Genomic DNA, 21,895 nt, shown 5'->3' with positions numbered 1-21,895 from the left:
ATGTCAGTCACTGAGATGAATTTCATTGTTGTCTTATGTAAAGAAAGTGCCACAGCCACCTCAACCTTTAACTTCATGGCAAGACTTCCCACCAGCAAAAGGAATAAAATTTGTTGGAGATGATGAAGCTCCACTATCCCCTTCAGCCCTTCTTTGATGATTACCTCTTCTAAAATATTAATTTGTCAGTCACTACTTTTGCATCTTTTTCTTAGGCCTATTGCATGCTTAACCTTTTCAGGGTCGAGAGGCCCTCTCCTAAACTCATTCTCTGGGTCGAAAATTTTTTGGAAAAAAAAAAAAAATTCTTGTGAAATGATAGAGAATCTTTTCCCGATCATAATGACACGAAAAGTATGAAATTTGATGGAAAACTCGTGGAATTATGCTCTTGAAAAGTTAGCGGTCTTGACGATGTTGACGCATCGGTGATTTCGCCCACTTTGAGCCCTGTTTTCGGCCAATTTCAGTGTACTAGTCGACAAAAATCACATCTGTTTCGCTAGAACTCCATTTTTTCTATCGAATGAGTACAAGAAACCACCCATTTACCGATTTCAAGTATCCAACAAAGTGGTCAGAAATTGGCAATTTTGCCAATTTCACACAAATTTCAGAAGATGCCAATTTCCAAATAGGGTCCAGAATAAGCAAGACAGACATTCCTGGCACTAAAATAACACTTTCTTTGTTCATTAGTCACATCCCCAGGCCCCTGTTACATTTCTTTTGCTTTCCACTTTGAATTTTTCTCACAAAAAATAAAAGATTTACTGTTATACAGACTACTGCATTAGTGTAGAAATGGTATAAATTACATCAGTGCACTTGTGAAAGAATATTAGACTCGCCAGTTGACGTGTATTGGACGCTTGGCATGATTTGTTTTCTTTTGAAATTTGGTAAAAATTGAACATTTCTGCTACTTTGAGCTCAATTTCAAGGTACTTTTCATTATGAAACCAATCAAAATCATCTCAATTTCTGTAATATGTCTTCCATTCTATAAAATGAGACCAGGAAAACTAGAATACAACCATAAATACCATACGAAAATACACTGAAAAGTCGCTGTTTTAAACCAAAAAATCGGTCAGTTTTTTTTCTCATTATGCACTGTGTGCTGCAGGATTTTTTTATACTGTGCACACTGACCACAGAGACCCATTCTTTCATATGTAGGCCTACCAGCTTTCTCTCACTAGATTTGAAGGCGCTAGAATTTAGGCATTCTAGTACGTCAATAATTCTGGTGCGTAAGCCGTACTAGTACATTGGAAACCCTGAAAGGGTTAATAAATGGTAATGTAAACATGTTTTTAGGCTTTTATAAGTGAAAAAAAAAGGCTGTACCTTGTGGAGAGATGTCAGAAGCCTTGCCCAGAACAGCCAGGTCACAATGACAGTTCATCATATCTTAATAAGCTCTACAATGTATCTGAGAGTATCTAGAATGTACTACTGAAACCTACAATACTTTCACACACTCACTGAACTTGCCAAAAAATGTCATCATTAACTCTGACTCTCTTTGACTTGGATAGAGAATCTGATTTTTTGCTTCATATGCCATTTTTATCTCCCAGTTTTTCTAACCACTACCCTCACCATCCCTCACCAAGTTTGCACATGTACTACCCCAGTGCTGTATGACCAATGAAGGTTTACCACTTATTTTTTAATACGTAATTATAAAACTGAGCACTAAACCTATAAGGTTCATACAACTTTGTATTTAATAATAATAAACCACCCAGGGAGGTACTACCATCCTGCCAAGTGAGTGTGAAACAGAAACCTGCAATTGTTTTACATGATGATAGGATTGCTGGTGTCTTTTTTGTCTCATAAACATGCGAGATATCAGGTATGTCTTGCTACTTCTACTTACACTTAGATTACACTATACATGCATGTACAAGCATATATATATACACACTCCTTTGGATTTTCTTCTATTTTTTTACTAGTTCTTGTTCTCATTTACTTCCTCTTATCTTTATGGGGAAGTGGAACAGAATTTTTCCTCCATAAGCCATGTGTGTCATAAGAAGTGACTAACATGCCGGGAGCAAGGGGCTAGTAACCCCTTCTCTTGCATACATTGCTACAGTGGACCTTCGAGTTTCGCAAGCCTCGCGCTTCATAAATTTCGCTTTTTGACAACTTTTTTCATCAAAATATAGCCTCACGGTTCGTAATTTGCCTCGCCATTCATCGGTCATCCAGAACGCGTATGAGCGGCCTCCCAGTGTCTGTGCCACACAACGGCGCCCCACACACCATTCCCAGTCAGTGTGGCATTGTTTATTGGCGAGTGACCATCACCCCACGTGTTCATACGATAAATTTTGTAATAATCCACTGCTTTTTGTGCTTGCAACTGCTAAATAAGCCACCATGGGCCAAAAGAAAGCTCCTAGTGCCAGCCCTTTGGTAAAGAAGGTGAGAAACATGACAGAATTCAAGAAAGAACACACCAGCCAGGGTACTTCCCCACACACACCAGCCAAGGTACTTCCTCACACACACACCAGCCAGGGTATTTCCCCACATGCATGATTTGATTTGAATGGGACTTGCACATGAATGAATAGAATTATCAAAGCTTATTGCTTGGGGAGCATTGAAAATTGGGTTGGGCAAATATTCTGCTAGGGGGATGGTTTGTGAAGGACCTGGCTAGTATGGGCCAATAGGTCTGTTGCAGTGTTCCTGTTTTCTTATAAGAACATATGAATGGAGGAACACTGCAGAAGGCCTACTGGCCCATACAAGGCAGGTCCTTATCAACACGACCCCTACCCAAAGCTACCCAAGAATTTACTCCCATACCCAATGACACCAATCAAACCCAGCCCCTCCCACTCATATATTTGTCCAGTATCTCTTTAAAGCTACCCAAGGTCCTAGCCTTGATCACCCTACTCGTAAGATTGTTTCACGCATCCACACCTCTGTTTGAAAACCAGTACTTACCTATGTCCTTTCTAAATCTAAATTTATCCTACATAAACCCATTATTTCTGGTTCTTACCTGGTTCGACACCCTCAGTACTTTATTAACCCCTTCAGGTCTAAGGCCAAAATCTGAAGTGGTGCTCCAGTGTCCAAGAATTAAAGAGTATATTTTTATGAAGGTAATAAGACAAAAAAAAAAATTCTGATCAGTACTTACCGAGATACAGCGGCAGGAAGTTGACCCAAAATGACCGGGTGGCGGCAACATCAGTGACTTCCGCAAATTCCCATTTTTTTATTTTACGTTTTTTATGCTTTTTTCTTTTCTTTTCTAATTTTTTTCTTTTTCTAATAACATTTGTGGCCTGTGAGACCAGTATAATGTATATTGTATAAGTGTACACTCATTGTATTCCAAGCAATAGCTGAACTAATTTGTTGATCATTATATTGCTTACAAAACTTGTTTACAGGTTTATTGTAAACAAAATGATGAAAATATTAGTGCGGTTATTGTGAATACAATGGTACCATATAGTACCATATGGGGGAGAGAGCACAACTTTGTAGTACCCACAGTCACTGGCCAGGCGTCAAACACCTTTTATTGTACAGCAACATAGGAATGGAACAGACTACCCACACATGTCAAAGCCAGTCATAGCATGAACCAGTTCAAGAAGAGTACCAAAAGGTGTCTGATGAATGTAGCTACAGAAAGGGAGGGGAATGATTTTCTATTTTTTAGCTAACATACGTGTAAATTTTACCTTATTCGTAGTAATGACCCTCGTATTGTAGATAGTCTTAATGACCCTCGTGTAGTTGATAGTCTTTTTAGTATGATAATAAGATGTTATCTTCATTGTAGAATAGTAAGAAAATATTATAACCTTTATATTATAATAATAAGGTAAAAGGACCCCAATGGAAATAAGTCACTCTGTCTGACTTTTTTGGGTTATCCCAGGTTCTCTACACATATGCTGCTATGTATGATAATTCTATGTAACTATATTTGTGTATACCTGAATAATCTTACTTACTTACTTACAATGGTGCCATAGGGTGCAATGGTACCATATGATACAATGGTACCATATGATACAATGGTACAATATGGCACAATGGCACATGATACAATGATACCATATGATTGAATGGTACCATATGGTACAATGGCACCATTTGGTACAATGGTACCATATGATACAATGGTACCTTATGGTGCAATGGTACCTTATGGTACCATATGGTGTAATGGTACCATATGATGCAATGGTACCATATAGTACAATTTGGCACAATGGCACATGATACAATGGTACCATATGATACAATGGTACCATATGATTCAATGGTACCATATGATACAATGGTACCATATGGTGCAATGGTACCTTATGGTACCATATGGTGTAATGGTACCATATGGTACAATTTGGCACAATGGCACATGATACAATGGTACCATATGATACAATGGTACCATATGATTCAATGGTACCATATGGTGCAATGGTATCATATGGTGCAATGGTACCTCATGGTACCATATGGTGTAATGGTACCATATGATGCAATGGTACCATATGGTACACTGTACCATACAGTACAATGATACCATATGGTTCATTGTACCATATGGTACTGTTGTATTCAACACAATAAACACTAATATTTTAATTATTATTTTGTTTACAATAGTTGTTTACAACAAAAATATGCAAAATTGTTGTATATTAGTAATGTTCTATTATATATTTACAAGTGTACAGGAACCTGACATGTTCCTTGAGGTGGATGACAAAGCACTTTGTCTGGGAAACTGTGGAGTCAGTAGCTAGCTTGTGTCGCCACTCACTCAGTCTTGGCTGGTGTCTCATGCCACCAACACCTATTGACCATATGGTACACGGTATCATATGTTACAGGGTACCATATGGTACACGGTATCATATGTTACAGGGTACCATATGGTACATTGTACTATATGGTATTGGGTACCATGCAGTACAGGATAACATATGGTGCAGGGTACCATATGGTACATGGTACCATATGGCACAGGGTACCATATGGCACAGGGTACCATATGGCACAGGGTACCATATGGTACAGGGTACCATATGGTACAGGGTACCATATGGTACAGATACAGGGATAACTATGGAAATAAGTCACCATGACTTTTTTGGGTTATCCTAGGATTTTATAGGTAAGCTGCTATGTATGATAATTTATGTAATTGTATTTCTGTACACCTGAATAAACTTACTCAAGTGCATGTGGCATCATAAGTAAGTTTATTTAGTTATACACAAATAAAGTTACATAGAATATCATACATAGCAGCATATATTTGGAGAACCTAGGATAACCCAAAAAAGTCAGACATATATTTCCATTAGAGTCCCTGTACCATATGGTATAATGTACCATATGGTACAATGTACTATATGGTACATTGTACCATATGGTACCATTGTACCATATGATACCATTGTACCATATACCATTGTACCATATGATACCGTTGTACCATATGATACCATTGTACCATATGATACCATTGTACCATATGATACCATTGTACCATATACCATTGTACCATATACCATTGTACCATATACCATTGTGCCATATACCATTGTACCATATAATACCATTGTATGACATGGCACCATATGACATGGTACCATATGGTACCATTGTACCATATGGTACAATGGTACCATATGTTACACAAATAACCCGCACATAAAAGAGAGAAGCTTACGACGACGTTTCGGTCCGACTTGGACCATTTACAAAGTCACACTGTGCGGGTTATTTGTGTATCGTTCCAGTCAAGGTATTGTGCCTTTTTTTTGTGTGTGTTATTTATGGTACCATATGGTTCAAAACCATAGAATTCGTCTTCAGCTCCACTTCCATCAGTCTTAGAACTGTAAGTTGTGAAGAGGAGAGTCAGAATTCGCCCTGAGAGTGAGAGCTTCCTTGCTGCCAGGCACTATGAACAAAGCTACTTTGCCAGCGTTCCCACAATGCCATGCGGGCGTCCAGATTTTTTCTATGGTGTGCACACTGACCACCCAGACCCATTCTCTTAGATGTAGGCCTACCAGCCTTCTCATGCTAAATTTGACGGCGCTAGAATTTTGGCGTAGATCTACGGTTTGGACCCTGAACGTAAAGCCGTAGATCTACGGGACGGACCCTGAAAGGGTTAATATCACCTTTGTTAATGCCCATCATCCATTTATACACTTCGATGATATCTCCCCTCATTCTACGTCTCTCCAGAGAGTGGAGATTCAAGGCTTTAAGTCTATCTTCATACAGGACATTCCTTGTACAGTAAATCATTTTAGTCATTCTTCTCTGTATGTTCTCCAATGAGTCTACATCCATCCTGTAGTAAGGAGACCAAAACTGAGCGGCATAATCTAAATGAGGCCTCACTAGTGATGTATAGAGCTGTAAAATAACTTTTGGACTTCTGTTACTTATACTTCTTGAGATAAATCCTAGTAATCTGTTAGCCTTGTTGTGCACACTTAGGCACTACTGTCTTGGCTTTAGATTTCTGCTTACCATGACTCCCAAGTCTTTTTCACATTTTGTATGATCAGGCTCTACTTCACCTAGTTTATAGCTTTGAGGGTTATTTTTCATTACCAAGGATTAGTACCTTACACTTATCCACAATAAACTTCACCTGCCATTTTTCAGACCATGACATTAATTTGTCCAAATCCTCCTGGAGTTCATTGGCATCTTCCTCAGAATGAATCATATGGCCTATCTTTGTATCGTCAGGAAATTTGCTCATGTCACTTGTAATTCCTTCATCAAGGTCATTAGTGTAAATTATGAAGAACAGAAGGCCTAAAACTGATCCTTGTGGAATGCCACTAGTGACTAATCCCCATTCAGATTTGACCCCATTAATGGAAACTCTCTGCTTTCTGTTGGTAAGCCATGCATCTATCCATGCTAGAACTTTACCTCCTATACCATGAGCTGCCACTTTTCTTAAGAGTCTCTTGTGAGGTGCTCTATCAAAGGCTTTACTAAAATCCAAATAAACAATATCATATTCTTAATCAATGTCTACTGCCTCAAATGTTCTCCTGAAGAACACCAGTAAATTTGTCAGGCAGAAATGACCTTTCGTGAACCCATGCTGAGATTCATTAATCAAATTATGCTCAAAGTGACTCCTAATAATGTCAGCTATAATTGATTCTAATAATTTGCCTACTATAGATGCCAGGCTTATTGGACAGTAATTTGAAGGAATGGACTTATCCCCTGATTTGAATATAGGAACCACATTAACCATCTTCCACATCTCTGGCACAACACCAGTAAGGATGGACACAATAAACACACTTGTTAATGGCTGACTAAGTTTCATCTTGCAGTCCTTAAGTACCTTGGAAAACAACTCGACAGGTCCCAGGGACTTATTTTGCTTCAGTTTGTCTATCTGTTTGATGACCATGTCCCTCGTAACAGTAATATTAGTTAATTTGAATTCATCAGGAACTGAATAATTGTTAATTTCTGGTGTTCTTATGTACACCAGACAGGGTACGTCCCCACACACACCAGCCAGGGTACTTCCCCACACACGATTTCATCTGAATGGGACTTGCACATGAGTGAATAGAATTCTCTAAGCTTATTGCTTGGGAGCATTGAAAATTGGGTTGGGCAAATATTTTGTTAATGGGATGGATTGTGAAGGACCTGCCTAGTATGGGCCAATAGGCCTACTGCAGTGTTCCTCCTTTCTTATGTTCTTATGATAGTAGTAGTTTGTTGAGTATAACATGTAATACAGTGTATGATACAGTTATCATTGAAAGAGTTAAGGGTATACTTGGAGAGGGTTTTGGGGGATCAGCATTCCCATGGTAAGATGGAGAGCAGGATCACAGATGAACAAGGATGGTTTAGGAAGGGTAGGGGATATGTAGAGAAAGTGTTTTACACTGAAACATATAAGCAAACATTACTTAGATAAGAACATAAGAATGGAGGAACACTGCAACAGGCCTACTGACCCATGCGGAGCAGGTCCATGCCCCCCCCCAGGATAAGACCAATGACCCATCCCCCCAGATTAGCCCAATGATCCACCCAGTCTGGTCACCTCCACTCAAGGATGGAGCACTGCACCAGACCCAGCAGCACAAGCTAGTCAGGTCCAACTCACACCCACTCATGTATTTATCTAACCTATTTTTAAAACTACACAATGTTTTAGCCTCAATAACTGTACTCTGGAGTTTGTTCCACTCATCCACAACTCTATTACCAAACCAGTGCTTTCCTATATCCTTCCTGAATCTAAATTTTTCCAACTTGAAACCATTGCTGCGAGTCCTGTCTTGGCTGGTAATTTTCAGCACGCTATTTACATCCCCTTTATTTATTCTTGTTTTCCATTTATACACCTCCATCATATCCCCCCCAATTCTATGCCTTTCGAGAGAGTGCAGATTCAGGGCCCTCAGTCTATCCTCATAGGGAAGATTTCTGATACATGGGATCATCTTTGTCATCCTCCTCTGTACGTTTTACAGAGCATTTATATCCATTCTGTAATACGGTGACCAGAACTGAGCAGCATAGTCTAATTGAGGCCTAACCAAGGATATAGAGTTGAAGAACAACCTGAGGACTTCTATTATTTATACTTCTAGATATGAAGCCAAGAATTCTGTTAACTTTATTGCGAACACTAATGCACTGTTGTCTTGGTTTTAGATTACTGCTAACCAGAACTCCTAAATCCTTTTTGCAATCAGTAGTATTAAGATCTACATTATTTAGTTTATATGTGGCATTGTTATTTGCATTTGTCAATATTAAACTGCATCTGCCACTTCTCTGACCATTGCATCAGTCTATTCAAATCATCCTGGAGTGCTCTAGTGTCCTCATTAGAATGAATTGGACAGCCTATTTTGGTGTCATCAGCAAATTTGCTTATGTCGCTATTTATTTCCTCATCTATGTCATTTATGTAAATTGTGAACAACAAAGAGCCCAACACTGACCCCTGAGGAACACCGCTTGTGACGTGCCCCCATTCTGATTTCTCCCCATTTATGCAAACTCTCTGCTGTCTATTTGTCAGCCATGCCTCTACCCAGGAAAAAATTTCTCCTCCTATTCCGTGTGCCTTAAGTTTCCTCAATAGCCTCTGGTGTGGAACTCTATCGAAAGCCTTACCGAAGTCCATATACACAATATCATATTCATTACCATGATCTACCTCCTCAAACACCTTAGTGAAAAAAGTTAGTAAATTCGTAAGACAGGAACGCCCCTTTGTAAAACCGTGTTGAGATTCATTAATCAATCTGTTCCTGTCAAGATGGCTACGAATTGCTTCGGCAATTATTGATTCCATAAATTTTCCCACTATGGAGGCAAGGCTTATTGGTCTATAGTTCGAAGCCAAGGACCTGTCACCTGCCTTGTAAATAGGTATTACATTTGCCATTTTCCACTTATCAGGCACTATGCCAGTTTGTAGTGATATGTTAAAAAGATTAGCCAAAGGTATGCCAAGTTCCTCTTTACATTCCTTGAACACCCTTGCAAACAGTTCATCAGGGCCTGGGGATTTGTTAGGTTTTAGTTTCTCTATTTGTCTGAGGACCATGTCACTAGTTACCGCAATCGTACATAGTTTATTATCATCCTGTTCTACATAATCTATTATTTCAGGAATATCGCTAGTATTTTCCTGGGTGAAAACTGAGAGGAAGTAGGTATTTAGAATTTCACACATATCCTTATCACTGTCAGTGATCTGACCAGAGTTATTCTTAAGTGGGCCAATCTTGTCCCTAATCTTACTTCTGTATACCTGAAAGAACCCTTTTGGGTTAGTCTTTGAATCCCTTGCGATCATAGCCTCATAATCCCTTTTTTGCTTTTCTTATTTTTTTCTTTATTTCTCTCTTTAACTGAATACGTATATTGATTTCTTAACTGTCCACCCCCTCTTTTGATACGCCTATATATACCTCTCTTTTGACCAATGAGATGTTTTAATCTATTGTTCATCCATTTGGGATCATTTTTGTTTGATCTAATTTCCCTACTCGGAACAAAAGTTGTCTGGGCAGCTAGAACTATGTTCTGAAAAACGTCATATTGGCAACCAAGATCACCTACCTGACCCATAGTCAGGACATCCCAATTTAGCCCACCCAGGTAATTTTTCAGTCCCATGAAGTCGGCCAAGCGAAAATCTGGGACAGAGATTTGATTGCAGTTATCTGGGTAATTCCATGATATATTGAAACTAAGTGATTTGTGATCACTTTCCCCAAGCTCATCATTAACCTCAAGATTATTAATTAGTGAATCTTTGTTGGTAAGAACCAAGTCAAGCAGACTGTTTCCTCTAGTTGGTTCTGTCACAACCTGTTCTAAAAAGCAATCCTGAACCATATCAAGAAAGTCACTAGACTCAAGATTTCCTGTCATATTGTTCCAATCAATTTGTCTAAAGTTAAAATCTCCCATTATCACAACATTTTCATATCTAGATGCCTTATGAATTTTGTCCCATAACAGCTTACTACCCACCCTATCAAGGTTTGGGGGCCTATAAATCACACCCAAAATTAATTTGTCACGTCCCTCGAGAAACTGTAGCCAAACAGATTCTGTTTTCGATGTTTCTAATCTTATATCATGTCTAAGACAACAATTTAAATTTTCTCTGATATACATCGCCACACCACCACCCTTCCTGTTGACCCTATCAGTGTGGAATAGTTTATAACCCTGTATGTTGCATTCAGAAGGCATTTCTCTATCTTTCAGGTTGAACCAGGTCTCTGTTATACCAATAATATCTATATTACCTACACTTGCAAGTAATCTTAGCTCATCTATCTTATTTCTTAGACTCCTATTATTTGTATAGTAAACCTTAAGGGAGCTAGTCACTCGTTGCCCTCTACTATCTCTCTTTGTTTGTTGATCAACTGATTTGCCATTACTAGCAACTTTATTTTGAATATTGTCTTTTAAACATATCCCTGAGGTATCCCGGTAATAACTGCTGTTTTTAACCCTAATGCTGCAGCCTGATTGTTTCCCACAAACACCCATACCTCTATAATCTATCAGTTTAAATTCCTAAACAAGTCATCAATTACCCTCTCAATTGAATTGGCTAATGCAACCACTCCATCCCCAGGGAGATGAACCCCATCCCTTGCATACATATCATGTTTGCCAAAGAATAGGTCCCAGTTATCAATGAATGGGATTGCAAGTTCCTTGCAGTACCTGTCTAGCCAGCAATTTATACCAATTGCCCTAGACATCCATTCATTGCCCACTCCCTTTCTAGGCAAGATGCTACATATGACTGGGATCCCTCCCTTAGACCTAACTACAGTGGACCCCCGCATAACGATTACCTCCGAATGTGACCAATTATGTAAGTGTATTTATGTAAGTGCGTTTGTACGTGTATGTTTGGGGGTCTGAGATGGACTAATCTACTTCACAATATTTCTTATGGGAACAAATTCGGTCAGTACTGGCACCTGATCATACTTCTGGAGTGAAAAAATATCGTTAACCGGGGGTCCACTGTACTTCTATGGCTGACCTGTACTTATCCAGCAGCTCCTCTCTCCTGCCCTTTCCAATGTCATTACCTCCAGCACTAAGACTTGTTCCCATTACCTGCCATAATATTATCCAACCTGCTGACTATGTCACCCACACCAGCTCCAGGAAGACACACTCTCTGTATGACTTTTCTGTCTCTGTTACAAAATGCACGGGCCATATATCTTACCAGAGAATCGCCTACTATTAAAATATTCTTACCTTGATTAGCAGGGGAATCAGTGGTACCTTCAACCTCACTAACCACTGAAGTACACTCGTCTTGGAGAACAGAGAATTGATTTCCTACCTTCACATCTTCTCTATTAACTCTCTTCATCTTCCTTCTTCCTGAACTGTGAACCACTTGCCACTTAAAGTGGCTGCCACTATCACTGCTGGCAACCATTCCTTCCTTGCCAGCTAAATCCTTCTCACACTCGCTCCCAAACTCATCTATGCGAAGCTTCAGCTTCCTATTTTCCTCCTGAAGAAGTAGAATCCCCTTCTTCAACACTTGAACCTGAGATTCTAAAACACTATAACACGCCATGGTATATCGGCAACACTTCTGCAAGCGGCATTAGTCGATGTTGCCATCAGGTGAGCATCTAGAGCCAACTTCACGGTCTTATATCTTGGTAAGTACTGACCCTAAATTTTTTTTTCATCCTGTTACATGTAGAAAAATGTGCTCTTCATTTTAAAAGAAAAAATAATTTTTTTTATTTTTCAAAATATTTGGAGCGCCACACGAGTGAACGTGATCTACATTTGGACAGTTTAAGGGTTATAATACAGTGGATCCTCGGGTCAAGGCATTTATCCATTCCAGACGGCTTGCCTTTAACTGATTTTGCCTTTAGCCAAATTAATTTTCCCCATAAGAAATAATGGAAATCCAATTAATCCGTTTCAGACAGCCAAAAGTATTAACAAAAAAATATTTTTTTTTTTTAAAGATTAAATACAGATATACATACAGAAAACAATGACAAATAAATATAAAGCACTAATAAAATGGATAAATGAACATTTAACATCACACTTACCTTTACTGACTCTTGTTGGTGTATGGAAGACAAGTAGGAGGCAAAAGGGAGACGAGTTTATTTTGCTTCAATATGGCGCTAATATCATCTCTACGGCTTATTTATCTATCACAATGCATCTAATATGATATAACAAACAATATTAATAACATAGAAACATGATATCTACTCTAGAATGAATAAAGTATGTCATAATGTATGAGAGGAGTAAAGTGATGGACGTGTTGTTGTTTGGTTTATAAGGGCCACTGAGAGAAGCCATACATAGTGGTGGTGGTGGTGGCACCAGCAGAACCCACCACCACTACCACACTTAAACAATGTATGTAATTTATAAATAAGAAATATTTACATTTTAATTTATAAATAAGAAATATTTACATTTTAATTTATAAAAAAGAAAGATTTACATTTTAATTTATAAATAAGAAATATTTACATTTTAATTTATAAATAAGAAATATTTACATTTTAATTTATAAATAAATAAGTTTATTCAGGTATACACAAATACAGTTACATACATAGATTATCATACATAGCAGCATATGTGTAAAGTACCTAGGATAACCCAAAAAAGTCAGAGTAACTTGTGTATTTCCATTGGGGTCCTTTTATATTTACACTTATATTTACTTTTATACTTACACTTTTATATTTACACTTACCTTGGAGGAGATGTTAGTTTAATTAGTTAGTTTGATGGAGGAGATGCTGGCAGAGGTTTAGGGTGGAGGAAGATAGCAGGCCGGCATTATGTTCATTGGCCCAATGCACATCCAACAACATTGGAGAGTTACTTTCATGTCTTTTTCTATCACTTACTCGCTTAACTTACTTGCCACACTGTTAATTCTACACTTTATCGCTGGCTGGCACTATAGCCTTTATCGATACCTGCTGCTTTAGTATCGTACATATCGTAGAATCACTGAATCACTGCAGAAGGCACATTCACTCCTCTCTTCCTCTTCCACTTTGGTACTTGGCTTAGAGTTTTTTCTTGAACTCTATTGTGCTTCTTTCCTTCTTTACCACAGGGCTGGCACTAGAAGCTTTCTTTAGGCCCATGGTGGCTTATTTACCAGTTACAAGCACTTAAAACAATGGAATAATACAAAATTTATCGCATGTACATGAGGAATCATCCTCCCTGGCTTGTAAACCATGGCACACTGGCTTTACACGAGCTCAGGCCGAGCAGACACGTTCGGGACGAATGCCCTTAACTGAGTTCTTGGGCATTAGCCAAGCCAATATTTTGACACAAAAACGTGCCACTATCCGATTTTGGTGTTAGCCGATGTCGCAATTACCCGAGGGTCCACTGTACATGAAAAAATAATTTTTTTGTGTGTTGCATCAATTCTGATTTCAAATTAAAAATCAGTATATTCAATTTTGTCTTTAAAACGTGCTTTTACCTTGGAAATAAATATATTTTTGTCTAGTGTGTCTCTTTTTTCTTCTTTAGTTTTCTGTAATAAATAATGTATCAGGAGCATTAACATGCTGACCAATAATTTTTTTTTATTAATGTTACATGAAGTAAAACAAAGAAAATAAAAATAAACTGAAATTTAACCCTTTCAGGGTCCAGAGGCCAAATTTCAAAGGGTGCACCAGTGTCCAAGAATTTTCAAAAAACAATTTTGTTATTTTTTCTTATGAAATAGTAGAGAATCTTTTTCTGAAGGTAATAAAACAAAAAGTACGAAATTTTATGAAAAATTGACGAAGTTATGCTCTTGCGAATTTTGATGTGTCAGCGATATTTACGCATTGGCGATTTTGCAGACTTTGACTCCCATTTTAGGCCAATTACATTATTCCAGTTGACCAAATTCTTAGCTATTTCACTAGTATTACTTCTATTCTATCGATTGAGCACAAGAATTTGCAAAGTCAACTGTTTCAACTACAAAATAAAGTGATCGGAAATTGGCAATTTGGCCAATTTAATGCAAAGTTCAAAATACTCCAATTTCAAAATAGAGTCCAGAATAAACAATGCAGGCATTCCTGGCACTAAACTAACATTTCCTCTGTTCATTAGTTATGTTTTCAGGCTTTATCAATGAATTCCATTTTTATTTTTTATTCACATAATAGAAGCATCAGGGAAGAGAGAGGTGAAGGTTTATAAACTAAAAGAGGAGGCAGTTAGGGTAAGATATAAACAGCTATTGGAGGATAGATGGGCTAATGAGAGCATAGGCAATGGGGTCGAAGAGGTATGGGGTAGGTTTAAAAATGTAGTGTTAGAGTGTTCAGCAGAAGTTTGTGGTTACAGGAAAGTGGGTGCAGGAGGGAAGAGGAGCGATTGGTGGAATGATGATGTAAAGAGAGTAGTAAGGGAGAAAAAGTTAGCATATGAGAAGTTTTTACAAAGTAGAAGTGATGCAAGGAGGGAAGAGTATATGGAGAAAAAGAGAGAGGTTAAGAGAGTGGTGAAGCAATGTAAAAAGAGAGCAAATGAGAGAGTGGGTGAGCTGTTATCAACAAATTTTGTTGAATATAAGAAAAAGTTTTGGAGTGAGATTAACAAGTTAAGGAAGCCTAGAGAACAAATGGATTTGTCAGTTAAAAATAGGAGAGGAGAGTTATTAAATGGAGAGTTAGAGGTATTGGGAAGATGGAGGGAATATTTTGAGGAATTGTTAAATGTTGATGAAGATAGGGAAGCTGTGATTTCGTGTATAGGGCAAGGAGGAATAACATCTTGTAGGAGTGAGGAAGAGCCAGTTGTGAGTGTGGGGGAAGTTCGTGAGGCAGTAGGTAAAATGAAAGGGGGTAAGGCAGCCGGGATTGATGGGATAAAGATAGAAATGTTAAAAGCAGGTGGGGATATAGTTTTGGAGTGGTTGGTGCAATTATTTAATAAATGTATGGAAGAGGGTAAGGTACCTAGGGATTGGCAGAGAGCATGCATAGTTCCTTTGTATAAAGGCAAAGGGGATAAAAGAGAGTGCAAAAATTATAGGGGGATAAGTCTGTTGAGTGTACCTGGTAAAGTGTATGGTAGAGTTATAATTGAAAGAATTAAGAGTAAGACGGAGAATAGGATAGCAGATGAACAAGGAGGCTTTAGGAAAGGTAGGGGGTGTGTGGACCAGGTGTTTACAGTGAAACATATAAGTGAACAGTATTTAGATAAGGCTAAAGAGGTCTTTGTGGCATTTATGGATTTGGAAAAGGCGTATGACAGGGTGGATAGGGGGGCAATGTGGCAGATGTTGCAAGTGTATGGTGTAGGAGGTAGGTTACTGAAAGCAGTGAAGAGTTTTTACGAGGATAGTGAGGCTCAAGTTAGAGTATGTAGGAAAGAGGGAAATTTTTTCCCAGTAAAAGTAGGCCTTAGACAAGGATGTGTGATGTCACCGTGGTTGTTTAATATATTTATAGATGGGGTTGTAAGAGAAGTAAATGCGAGGGTCTTGGCAAGAGGCGTGGAGTTAAAAGATAAAGAATCACACACAAAGTGGGAGTTGTCACAGCTGCTCTTTGCTGATGACACTGTGCTCTTGGGAGATTCTGAAGAGAAGTTGCAGAGATTGGTGGATGAATTTGGTAGGGTGTGCAAAAGAAGAAAATTAAAGGTGAATACAGGAAAGAGTAAGGTTATGAGGATAACAAAAAGATTAGGTGATGAAAGATTGAATATCAGATTGGAGGGAGAGAGTATGGAGGAGGTGAACGTATTCAGATATTTGGGAGTGGACGTGTCAGCGGATGGGTCTATGAAAGATGAGGTGAATCATAGAATTGATGAGGGAAAAAGAGTGAGTGGTGCACTTAGGAGTCTGTGGAGACAAAGAACTTTGTCCTTGGAGGCAAAGAGGGGAATGTATGAGAGTATAGTTTTACCAACGCTCTTATATGGGTGTGAAGCGTGGGTGATGAATGTTGCAGCGAGGAGAAGGCTGGAGGCAGTGGAGATGTCATGTCTGAGGGCAATGTGTGGTGTGAATATAATGCAGAGAATTCGTAGTTTGGAAGTTAGGAGGAGGTGCGGGATTACCAAAACTGTTGTCCAGAGGGCTGAGGAAGGGTTGTTGAGGTGGTTCGGACATGTAGAGAGAAAGGAGCGAAACAGAATGACTTCAAGAGTGTATCAGTCTGTAGTGGAAGGAAGGCGGGGTAGGGGTCGGCCTAGGAAGGGTTGGAGGGAGGGGGTAAAGGAGGTTTTGTGTGCGAGGGGCTTGGACTTCCAGCAGGCATGCGTGAGCGTGTTTGATAGGAGTGAATGGAGACAAATGGTTTTTAATACTTGACGTGCTGTTGGAGTGTGAGCAAAGTAACATTTATGAAGGGATTCAGGGAAACCGGCAGGCCGGACTTGAGTCCTGGAGATGGGAAGTACAGTGCCTGCACTCTGAAGGAGGGGTGTTAATGTTGCAGTTTAAAAACTGTAGTGTAAAGCACCCTTCTGGCAAGACAGTGATGGAGTGAATGATGGTGAAAGTTTTTCTTTTTCGGGCCACCCTGCCTTGGTGGGAATCGGCCGGTGTGATAATAAAAAAAAAAAAAAAAAAAAAAAAATAATGAATTTTTATTCAAACCAAAAAATAGAAGATTTACTGTCATGCAATATTGTAATAATTGTATAAATAATATCACCAGATTTGTGAATGTATATTAGACCCACCAGCAGGCGTGTATTAGACGTGTGAGGTCATTTGTTTACTCTTGAAAATCGGCAAAAATTTAACATTTCCGCTACTCTGAGCTCAGTTTCAAGCCATTTCCAGTACTAAAACCAATCAAAATCATATTTATGTAATATGTCTTCCATTCTATCAAATGATACCAAGAAATCGCAAATACAACTATAAAAAACATACGAAAAAACACTGCAAAGTCGCTGTTTTAATCGAAAATTACGGTTTCAGTTTTTCTCTCATTATGCACTATGTGCTGCAGGATTTGTTTTATGTGGTGCACACATACCACATAGATGTATTCTCTCATATCAAGGCCAAAACTTACCGCTCACAGCTTATCAGAGTGAGCTGAGCTCATGACGTAGATCTACGGTTAGGACCATCAACGTAAAGCCGTAGATCTACGGCACGGACCCTCAAGGGGTTAAAACTTTTTTCTTCCAAGTTTAGTGACAAAGGGTAATCAATCTACTATTGCTTCTTAACACATTACAATAATAGAAATATCTACAGAAATTACCAGTTGTGTGTCTACATGGTGGTTGGGGCGCTTTTCTAACTGCTGCAACTCTTCTTCCAGATATGCCAAGCTTTTATGCTTGGTTATATATTCATCCCATACTGCACGCAGCTCTGCCTCCTCTTCTTCAAATTCAGTTTGCCATGCTGGCCTGAGAATAAATTATAAACCTTGTTAATGAACAGTCTCAATTATAAATTCAATTACAGTGTACTGCTAAACCACTACAGGTCGGCCATCACTAATCCGGCAAGCAGTTATCCAGTTCCAGTAATCCGGCACTAATTTTGGCTTGCATAATTCAAATTTCATCATTATACTGACTCAGAAATTGTGCAGATGGTTGTAAATCCACAGCAGCAAGTCAGTGGAGGAGAAAGCAGAATGAAAATGAGGAAGATGTAGCAGAAAGAGTCTATACTGATAGGTTAATTAAGTGTATTCTAAGCTAACCACTCTGTAATCCGGCAAACTCACTAATCCGGCACACTACAGGTCCCAATGAAGCCGAATTAGTGATGGTCGACCTCTACTACCTCTGTTGAAATATAAAAAAACGATGTCCAATTCTAACCAACTATGATATAGTATATGCCTTGTATTAAGCAGTCTGTTAAGCATTAGATTTAATCTGCCCGAAATGCCTTGGCATGATAGCGACTCTTTGTATTTAGCAAATCAAAATTGTAATTCTTCTTTCTTCTTTCAACAAACCGGCCGTATCCCACCAAGGCAGGGTGGCCCAAAAAGAAAAACGAAAGTTTCTCTTTTTAAATTTAGTAATTTATACAGGAGAAGGGGTTACTAGCCCCTTGCTCCTGGCATTTTAGTCACCTCTTACAACACGCATGGCTTACGGAGGAAGAATTCTGTTCCACTTCCCCATGGAGATAAGAGGAAATAAACAAGAACAAGAACTAGAAAGAAAATAGAAGAAACCCCAGAGGGGTGTGTATATACATGCTTGTACATATATGTGTAGTGTGACCTAAGTGTAAGTAGAAGTAGCAAGACATACCTGAAATCTTGCATGTTTATGAGACAGACAAAAGACACCAGCAATCCTACCATCATGTAAAACAAATACAGGCTTTCGTTTTACACTCACTTGGCAGGACGGTAGTACCTCCCTGGGCGGATGCTGTTTACCAACCTACTACCTAGGAAAATTGTAATTACACATTGTAAACAATGCAAAGAAATAAAATCTTTAATTCTTAAAGTAATGTGGCAGATGCTGCAGGTGTATGGTATAGGAGGTAAGTTACTGAAAACAGTGAAGACTTTTTATGAGGATAGTGAGGCTCAGGTTAGAACATGTAGGAGAGAGAGAGATTATCTCCCAGTAAAAGTAGGCCTTAGACAAGCATGTGTGATGTCACCATTTTGTTCAATATATTTACAGATGGGGTGGTAAGAGAAGTGAATGTGTGGGTGTTGGGAAGAGGTGAGGAGTTAAAAGATAAAGAATTTAACAGAAAGTGGGAGCTGTCATAGTTGCTCTTTGCTGACGACACTGTGCTTTTGGGAGATTTGGAAGAGAAGTTGTAGAGGTTGATGGATGAGTTTGGTAGGGTATGTAAAAGAAGAAAATTAAAAGTGAATATAGGAAAGAGTAAGGTTATGAGGATAACAAAAAAATTAGGTGACGAAAGACTGGATATCAGACTGGAGGGAGAGAGTATGGAGGAGGTGAATGTATTCAGATATTTGGGAGTGGACGTGTCAGGAGATGGGTCTATGAAGGATGAGGTGAGTCATAGAATTGATGAAGGGAAAAGGGTGAGTGGTGCACTTAGGAGTCTGTGGAGACAAAGAACTTTGTCCGTAGAAGCAATTGGGGAATGTATGAGAGTATAGTTATACCAACACTCTTATATGAGTGTGAAGCATGGGTGGTGAATAATGCAACAAGGAGAAGGCTGGAGGCAGTGGAGATGCCATGTCTGAGGGCAATGTGTAGTGTGAATATAATGCAGAGAATTCATAGTTTGGAAATTAGGAAGAGGTGCAGGATTACCAAAACTATTATCAAGAGGGCTGAGGAAGGGTTGTTGAGATGGTTCAGACATTTAGAGAGAATAGAAGAAAATAGACTGACTTTCAGAGTGTAGAAATCTGAAGTGGAAGGAAGGCGGGGTAGGGGTCGGCCTAGGAAAAGTTCGAGGGAAGGGGTAAAGGAGGTTTTGTGTGCGAGGGGCTTGGACTTCCAGCAAGCACGCGTGAGCGTATTTGATAGGAGTGAATGGAGACAAATGGTTTTTAGGACTTGATGTACTGTTGGAGTGTGAGCAGGGTAACATTTATGAAGAGATTCAGGGAAACCAACAGGCCAGACTCTTGAGTCCTGGAAATGGGAAGTACAGTGTCTGCACTCTGAAGGAGGGGTGTTAATGTTGCAGTTTTATAATTGTAGTGTAAGCATGCCTCTGGCAAGACAGTGATGGAGTGAATGATGATGGAAGTTTTTCTTTTTTGGGCCACCCTGCCTTGATGTGTTAATAAAAAAAAATTTAAGACTTTCCCAAAATAAATAATTTTTTTAAAACACTGGCTGTTTCCCACCGAGGCAGTGCGAATCGAAAAAGAAGAAACACTTTCATCATCACTCACTCCATCACTGTCTTGCCAGAAGCATGCCGATACTACAGTTCAAAAACTGCAACATATTGTATAGTAAAAAGTGGACATTCTCCAGAGAATAACTGCATGAAAATGAAAATGTTTATTTCTAATTTATATAAACCAAAGGAAATATTCATATTATTGTCAAAACTGCTTTTTATGAAACAAGATTCAATTATATTCCTGTCGACCATGGACTTGCTTGATACTACTTTCTCAACTTTTTGAAAATCAATGTAAGAGATTTTAACCATCCAATTGATTTTCAAAAAGTTGAGAAAGTAGTATCAAGCAAGTCCATGGTCGATAGGAATATAATTGAATCTTGTTTCATAAAAAGCAGTTTTGACAATAATATGAATATTTCCTTTGGTTTATATAAATTAGATCCATTTATAATTAATAGAATTTGGGAAGAATTTAATAATACACTGGACAAATAATAATTTTTAAATTTTCTTGGGTAGAATAGTTTGTGGGTGAGTTGTGCAAAGGACCTATCCAAGTTGGGTCGGCGCGCGTCACGTGTTTAACCGTTGTGGGATCTGATAGTGAGGTGCTGGCCAGACCCCTTATATAGCTTCCTTGGAGGCTTTACTTTCATAGTTCCTTGATAATGTGAGTAGCCACAAAAGCGCTTGGAATTTCTCTATTCTTTCAGAGTGGTTGTTTTGCGCGCATGCATATATATATATATATATATATATATATATAGATATATATATATATATATATATAGATATATATATATATATATATATATATATATATATATATATATATATGTATGTATGTATGTATGTATGTATGTATGTATGTATGTATGTATGTATGTATGTATGTATGTATGTATGTATGTATGTATGTATGTATGTATGTAGTAGGTTGGCAGACAGCAACCGCCCAGGGAGGTACTACCGTCCTGCCAAGTGAGTGTAAAACGAAAGCCTGTAATTGTTTTACATGATGGTAGGACTGCTGGTGTCTTTTGTCTGTCTCATAAATATGCAAGATTACAGGTACACATACATGTACAAGCATATATGTACACACCCCTCTGGGTTTTCTTCTATTTTCTTTCTAATTCTTGTTCTTGTTTATTTCCTCTTATCTCCATGGGGAAGTGGAACAGAATTCTTCCTCTGTAAGCCATGCGTGTCGTAAGAGGCGACTAAAATGCCGGGAGCAAGGGGCTAGTAACCCCTTCTCCTGTATATATTACTAAATTTAAAAGGAGAAACTTCAGTTTTTTCTTTTGGACCACCCCACCTCAGTGGGATACGGCTGGTACGTTGAAAGAAGAAAAGATATATATATATATATATATATATATATATATATACATATATACATATATATATATATATATATATATATATAAATATATATATATATATATATATATATATATA

The 21,895-nt window shown here is 38.4% G+C and overlaps 2 protein-coding genes across 6 annotated transcripts in view; one reads left to right on the top strand and one right to left on the bottom strand.

Annotated features, from left to right (window-relative positions):
* The window catches only part of LOC128692766 (clusterin-associated protein 1), a 149,678-nt gene that overhangs the window by 15,553 nt on the left and 112,230 nt on the right, over positions 1–21,895 (bottom strand). For all 5 annotated transcript variants that reach the window (XM_070090054.1, XM_070090055.1, XM_053782122.2 and 2 more), the window contains one exon: positions 17,859–18,009. In XM_070090054.1, the coding sequence (XP_069946155.1) occupies positions 17,859–18,009 (151 nt within the window). The remainder of the gene's footprint in view (positions 1–17,858; positions 18,010–21,895) is intronic.
* Positions 1–21,895, top strand: part of Trs31 (trafficking protein particle complex subunit 31) — a 105,208-nt gene that overhangs the window by 61,057 nt on the left and 22,256 nt on the right. The window lies entirely within an intron of this gene.

The sequence above is a fragment of the Cherax quadricarinatus genome, chromosome 30 (genome assembly GCF_038502225.1).
Source record: "Cherax quadricarinatus isolate ZL_2023a chromosome 30, ASM3850222v1, whole genome shotgun sequence".
Classification (NCBI taxonomy): Eukaryota; Metazoa; Arthropoda; class Malacostraca; order Decapoda; family Parastacidae; genus Cherax; species Cherax quadricarinatus.
This window is presented reverse-complemented; position numbering and strand designations above follow the sequence as displayed.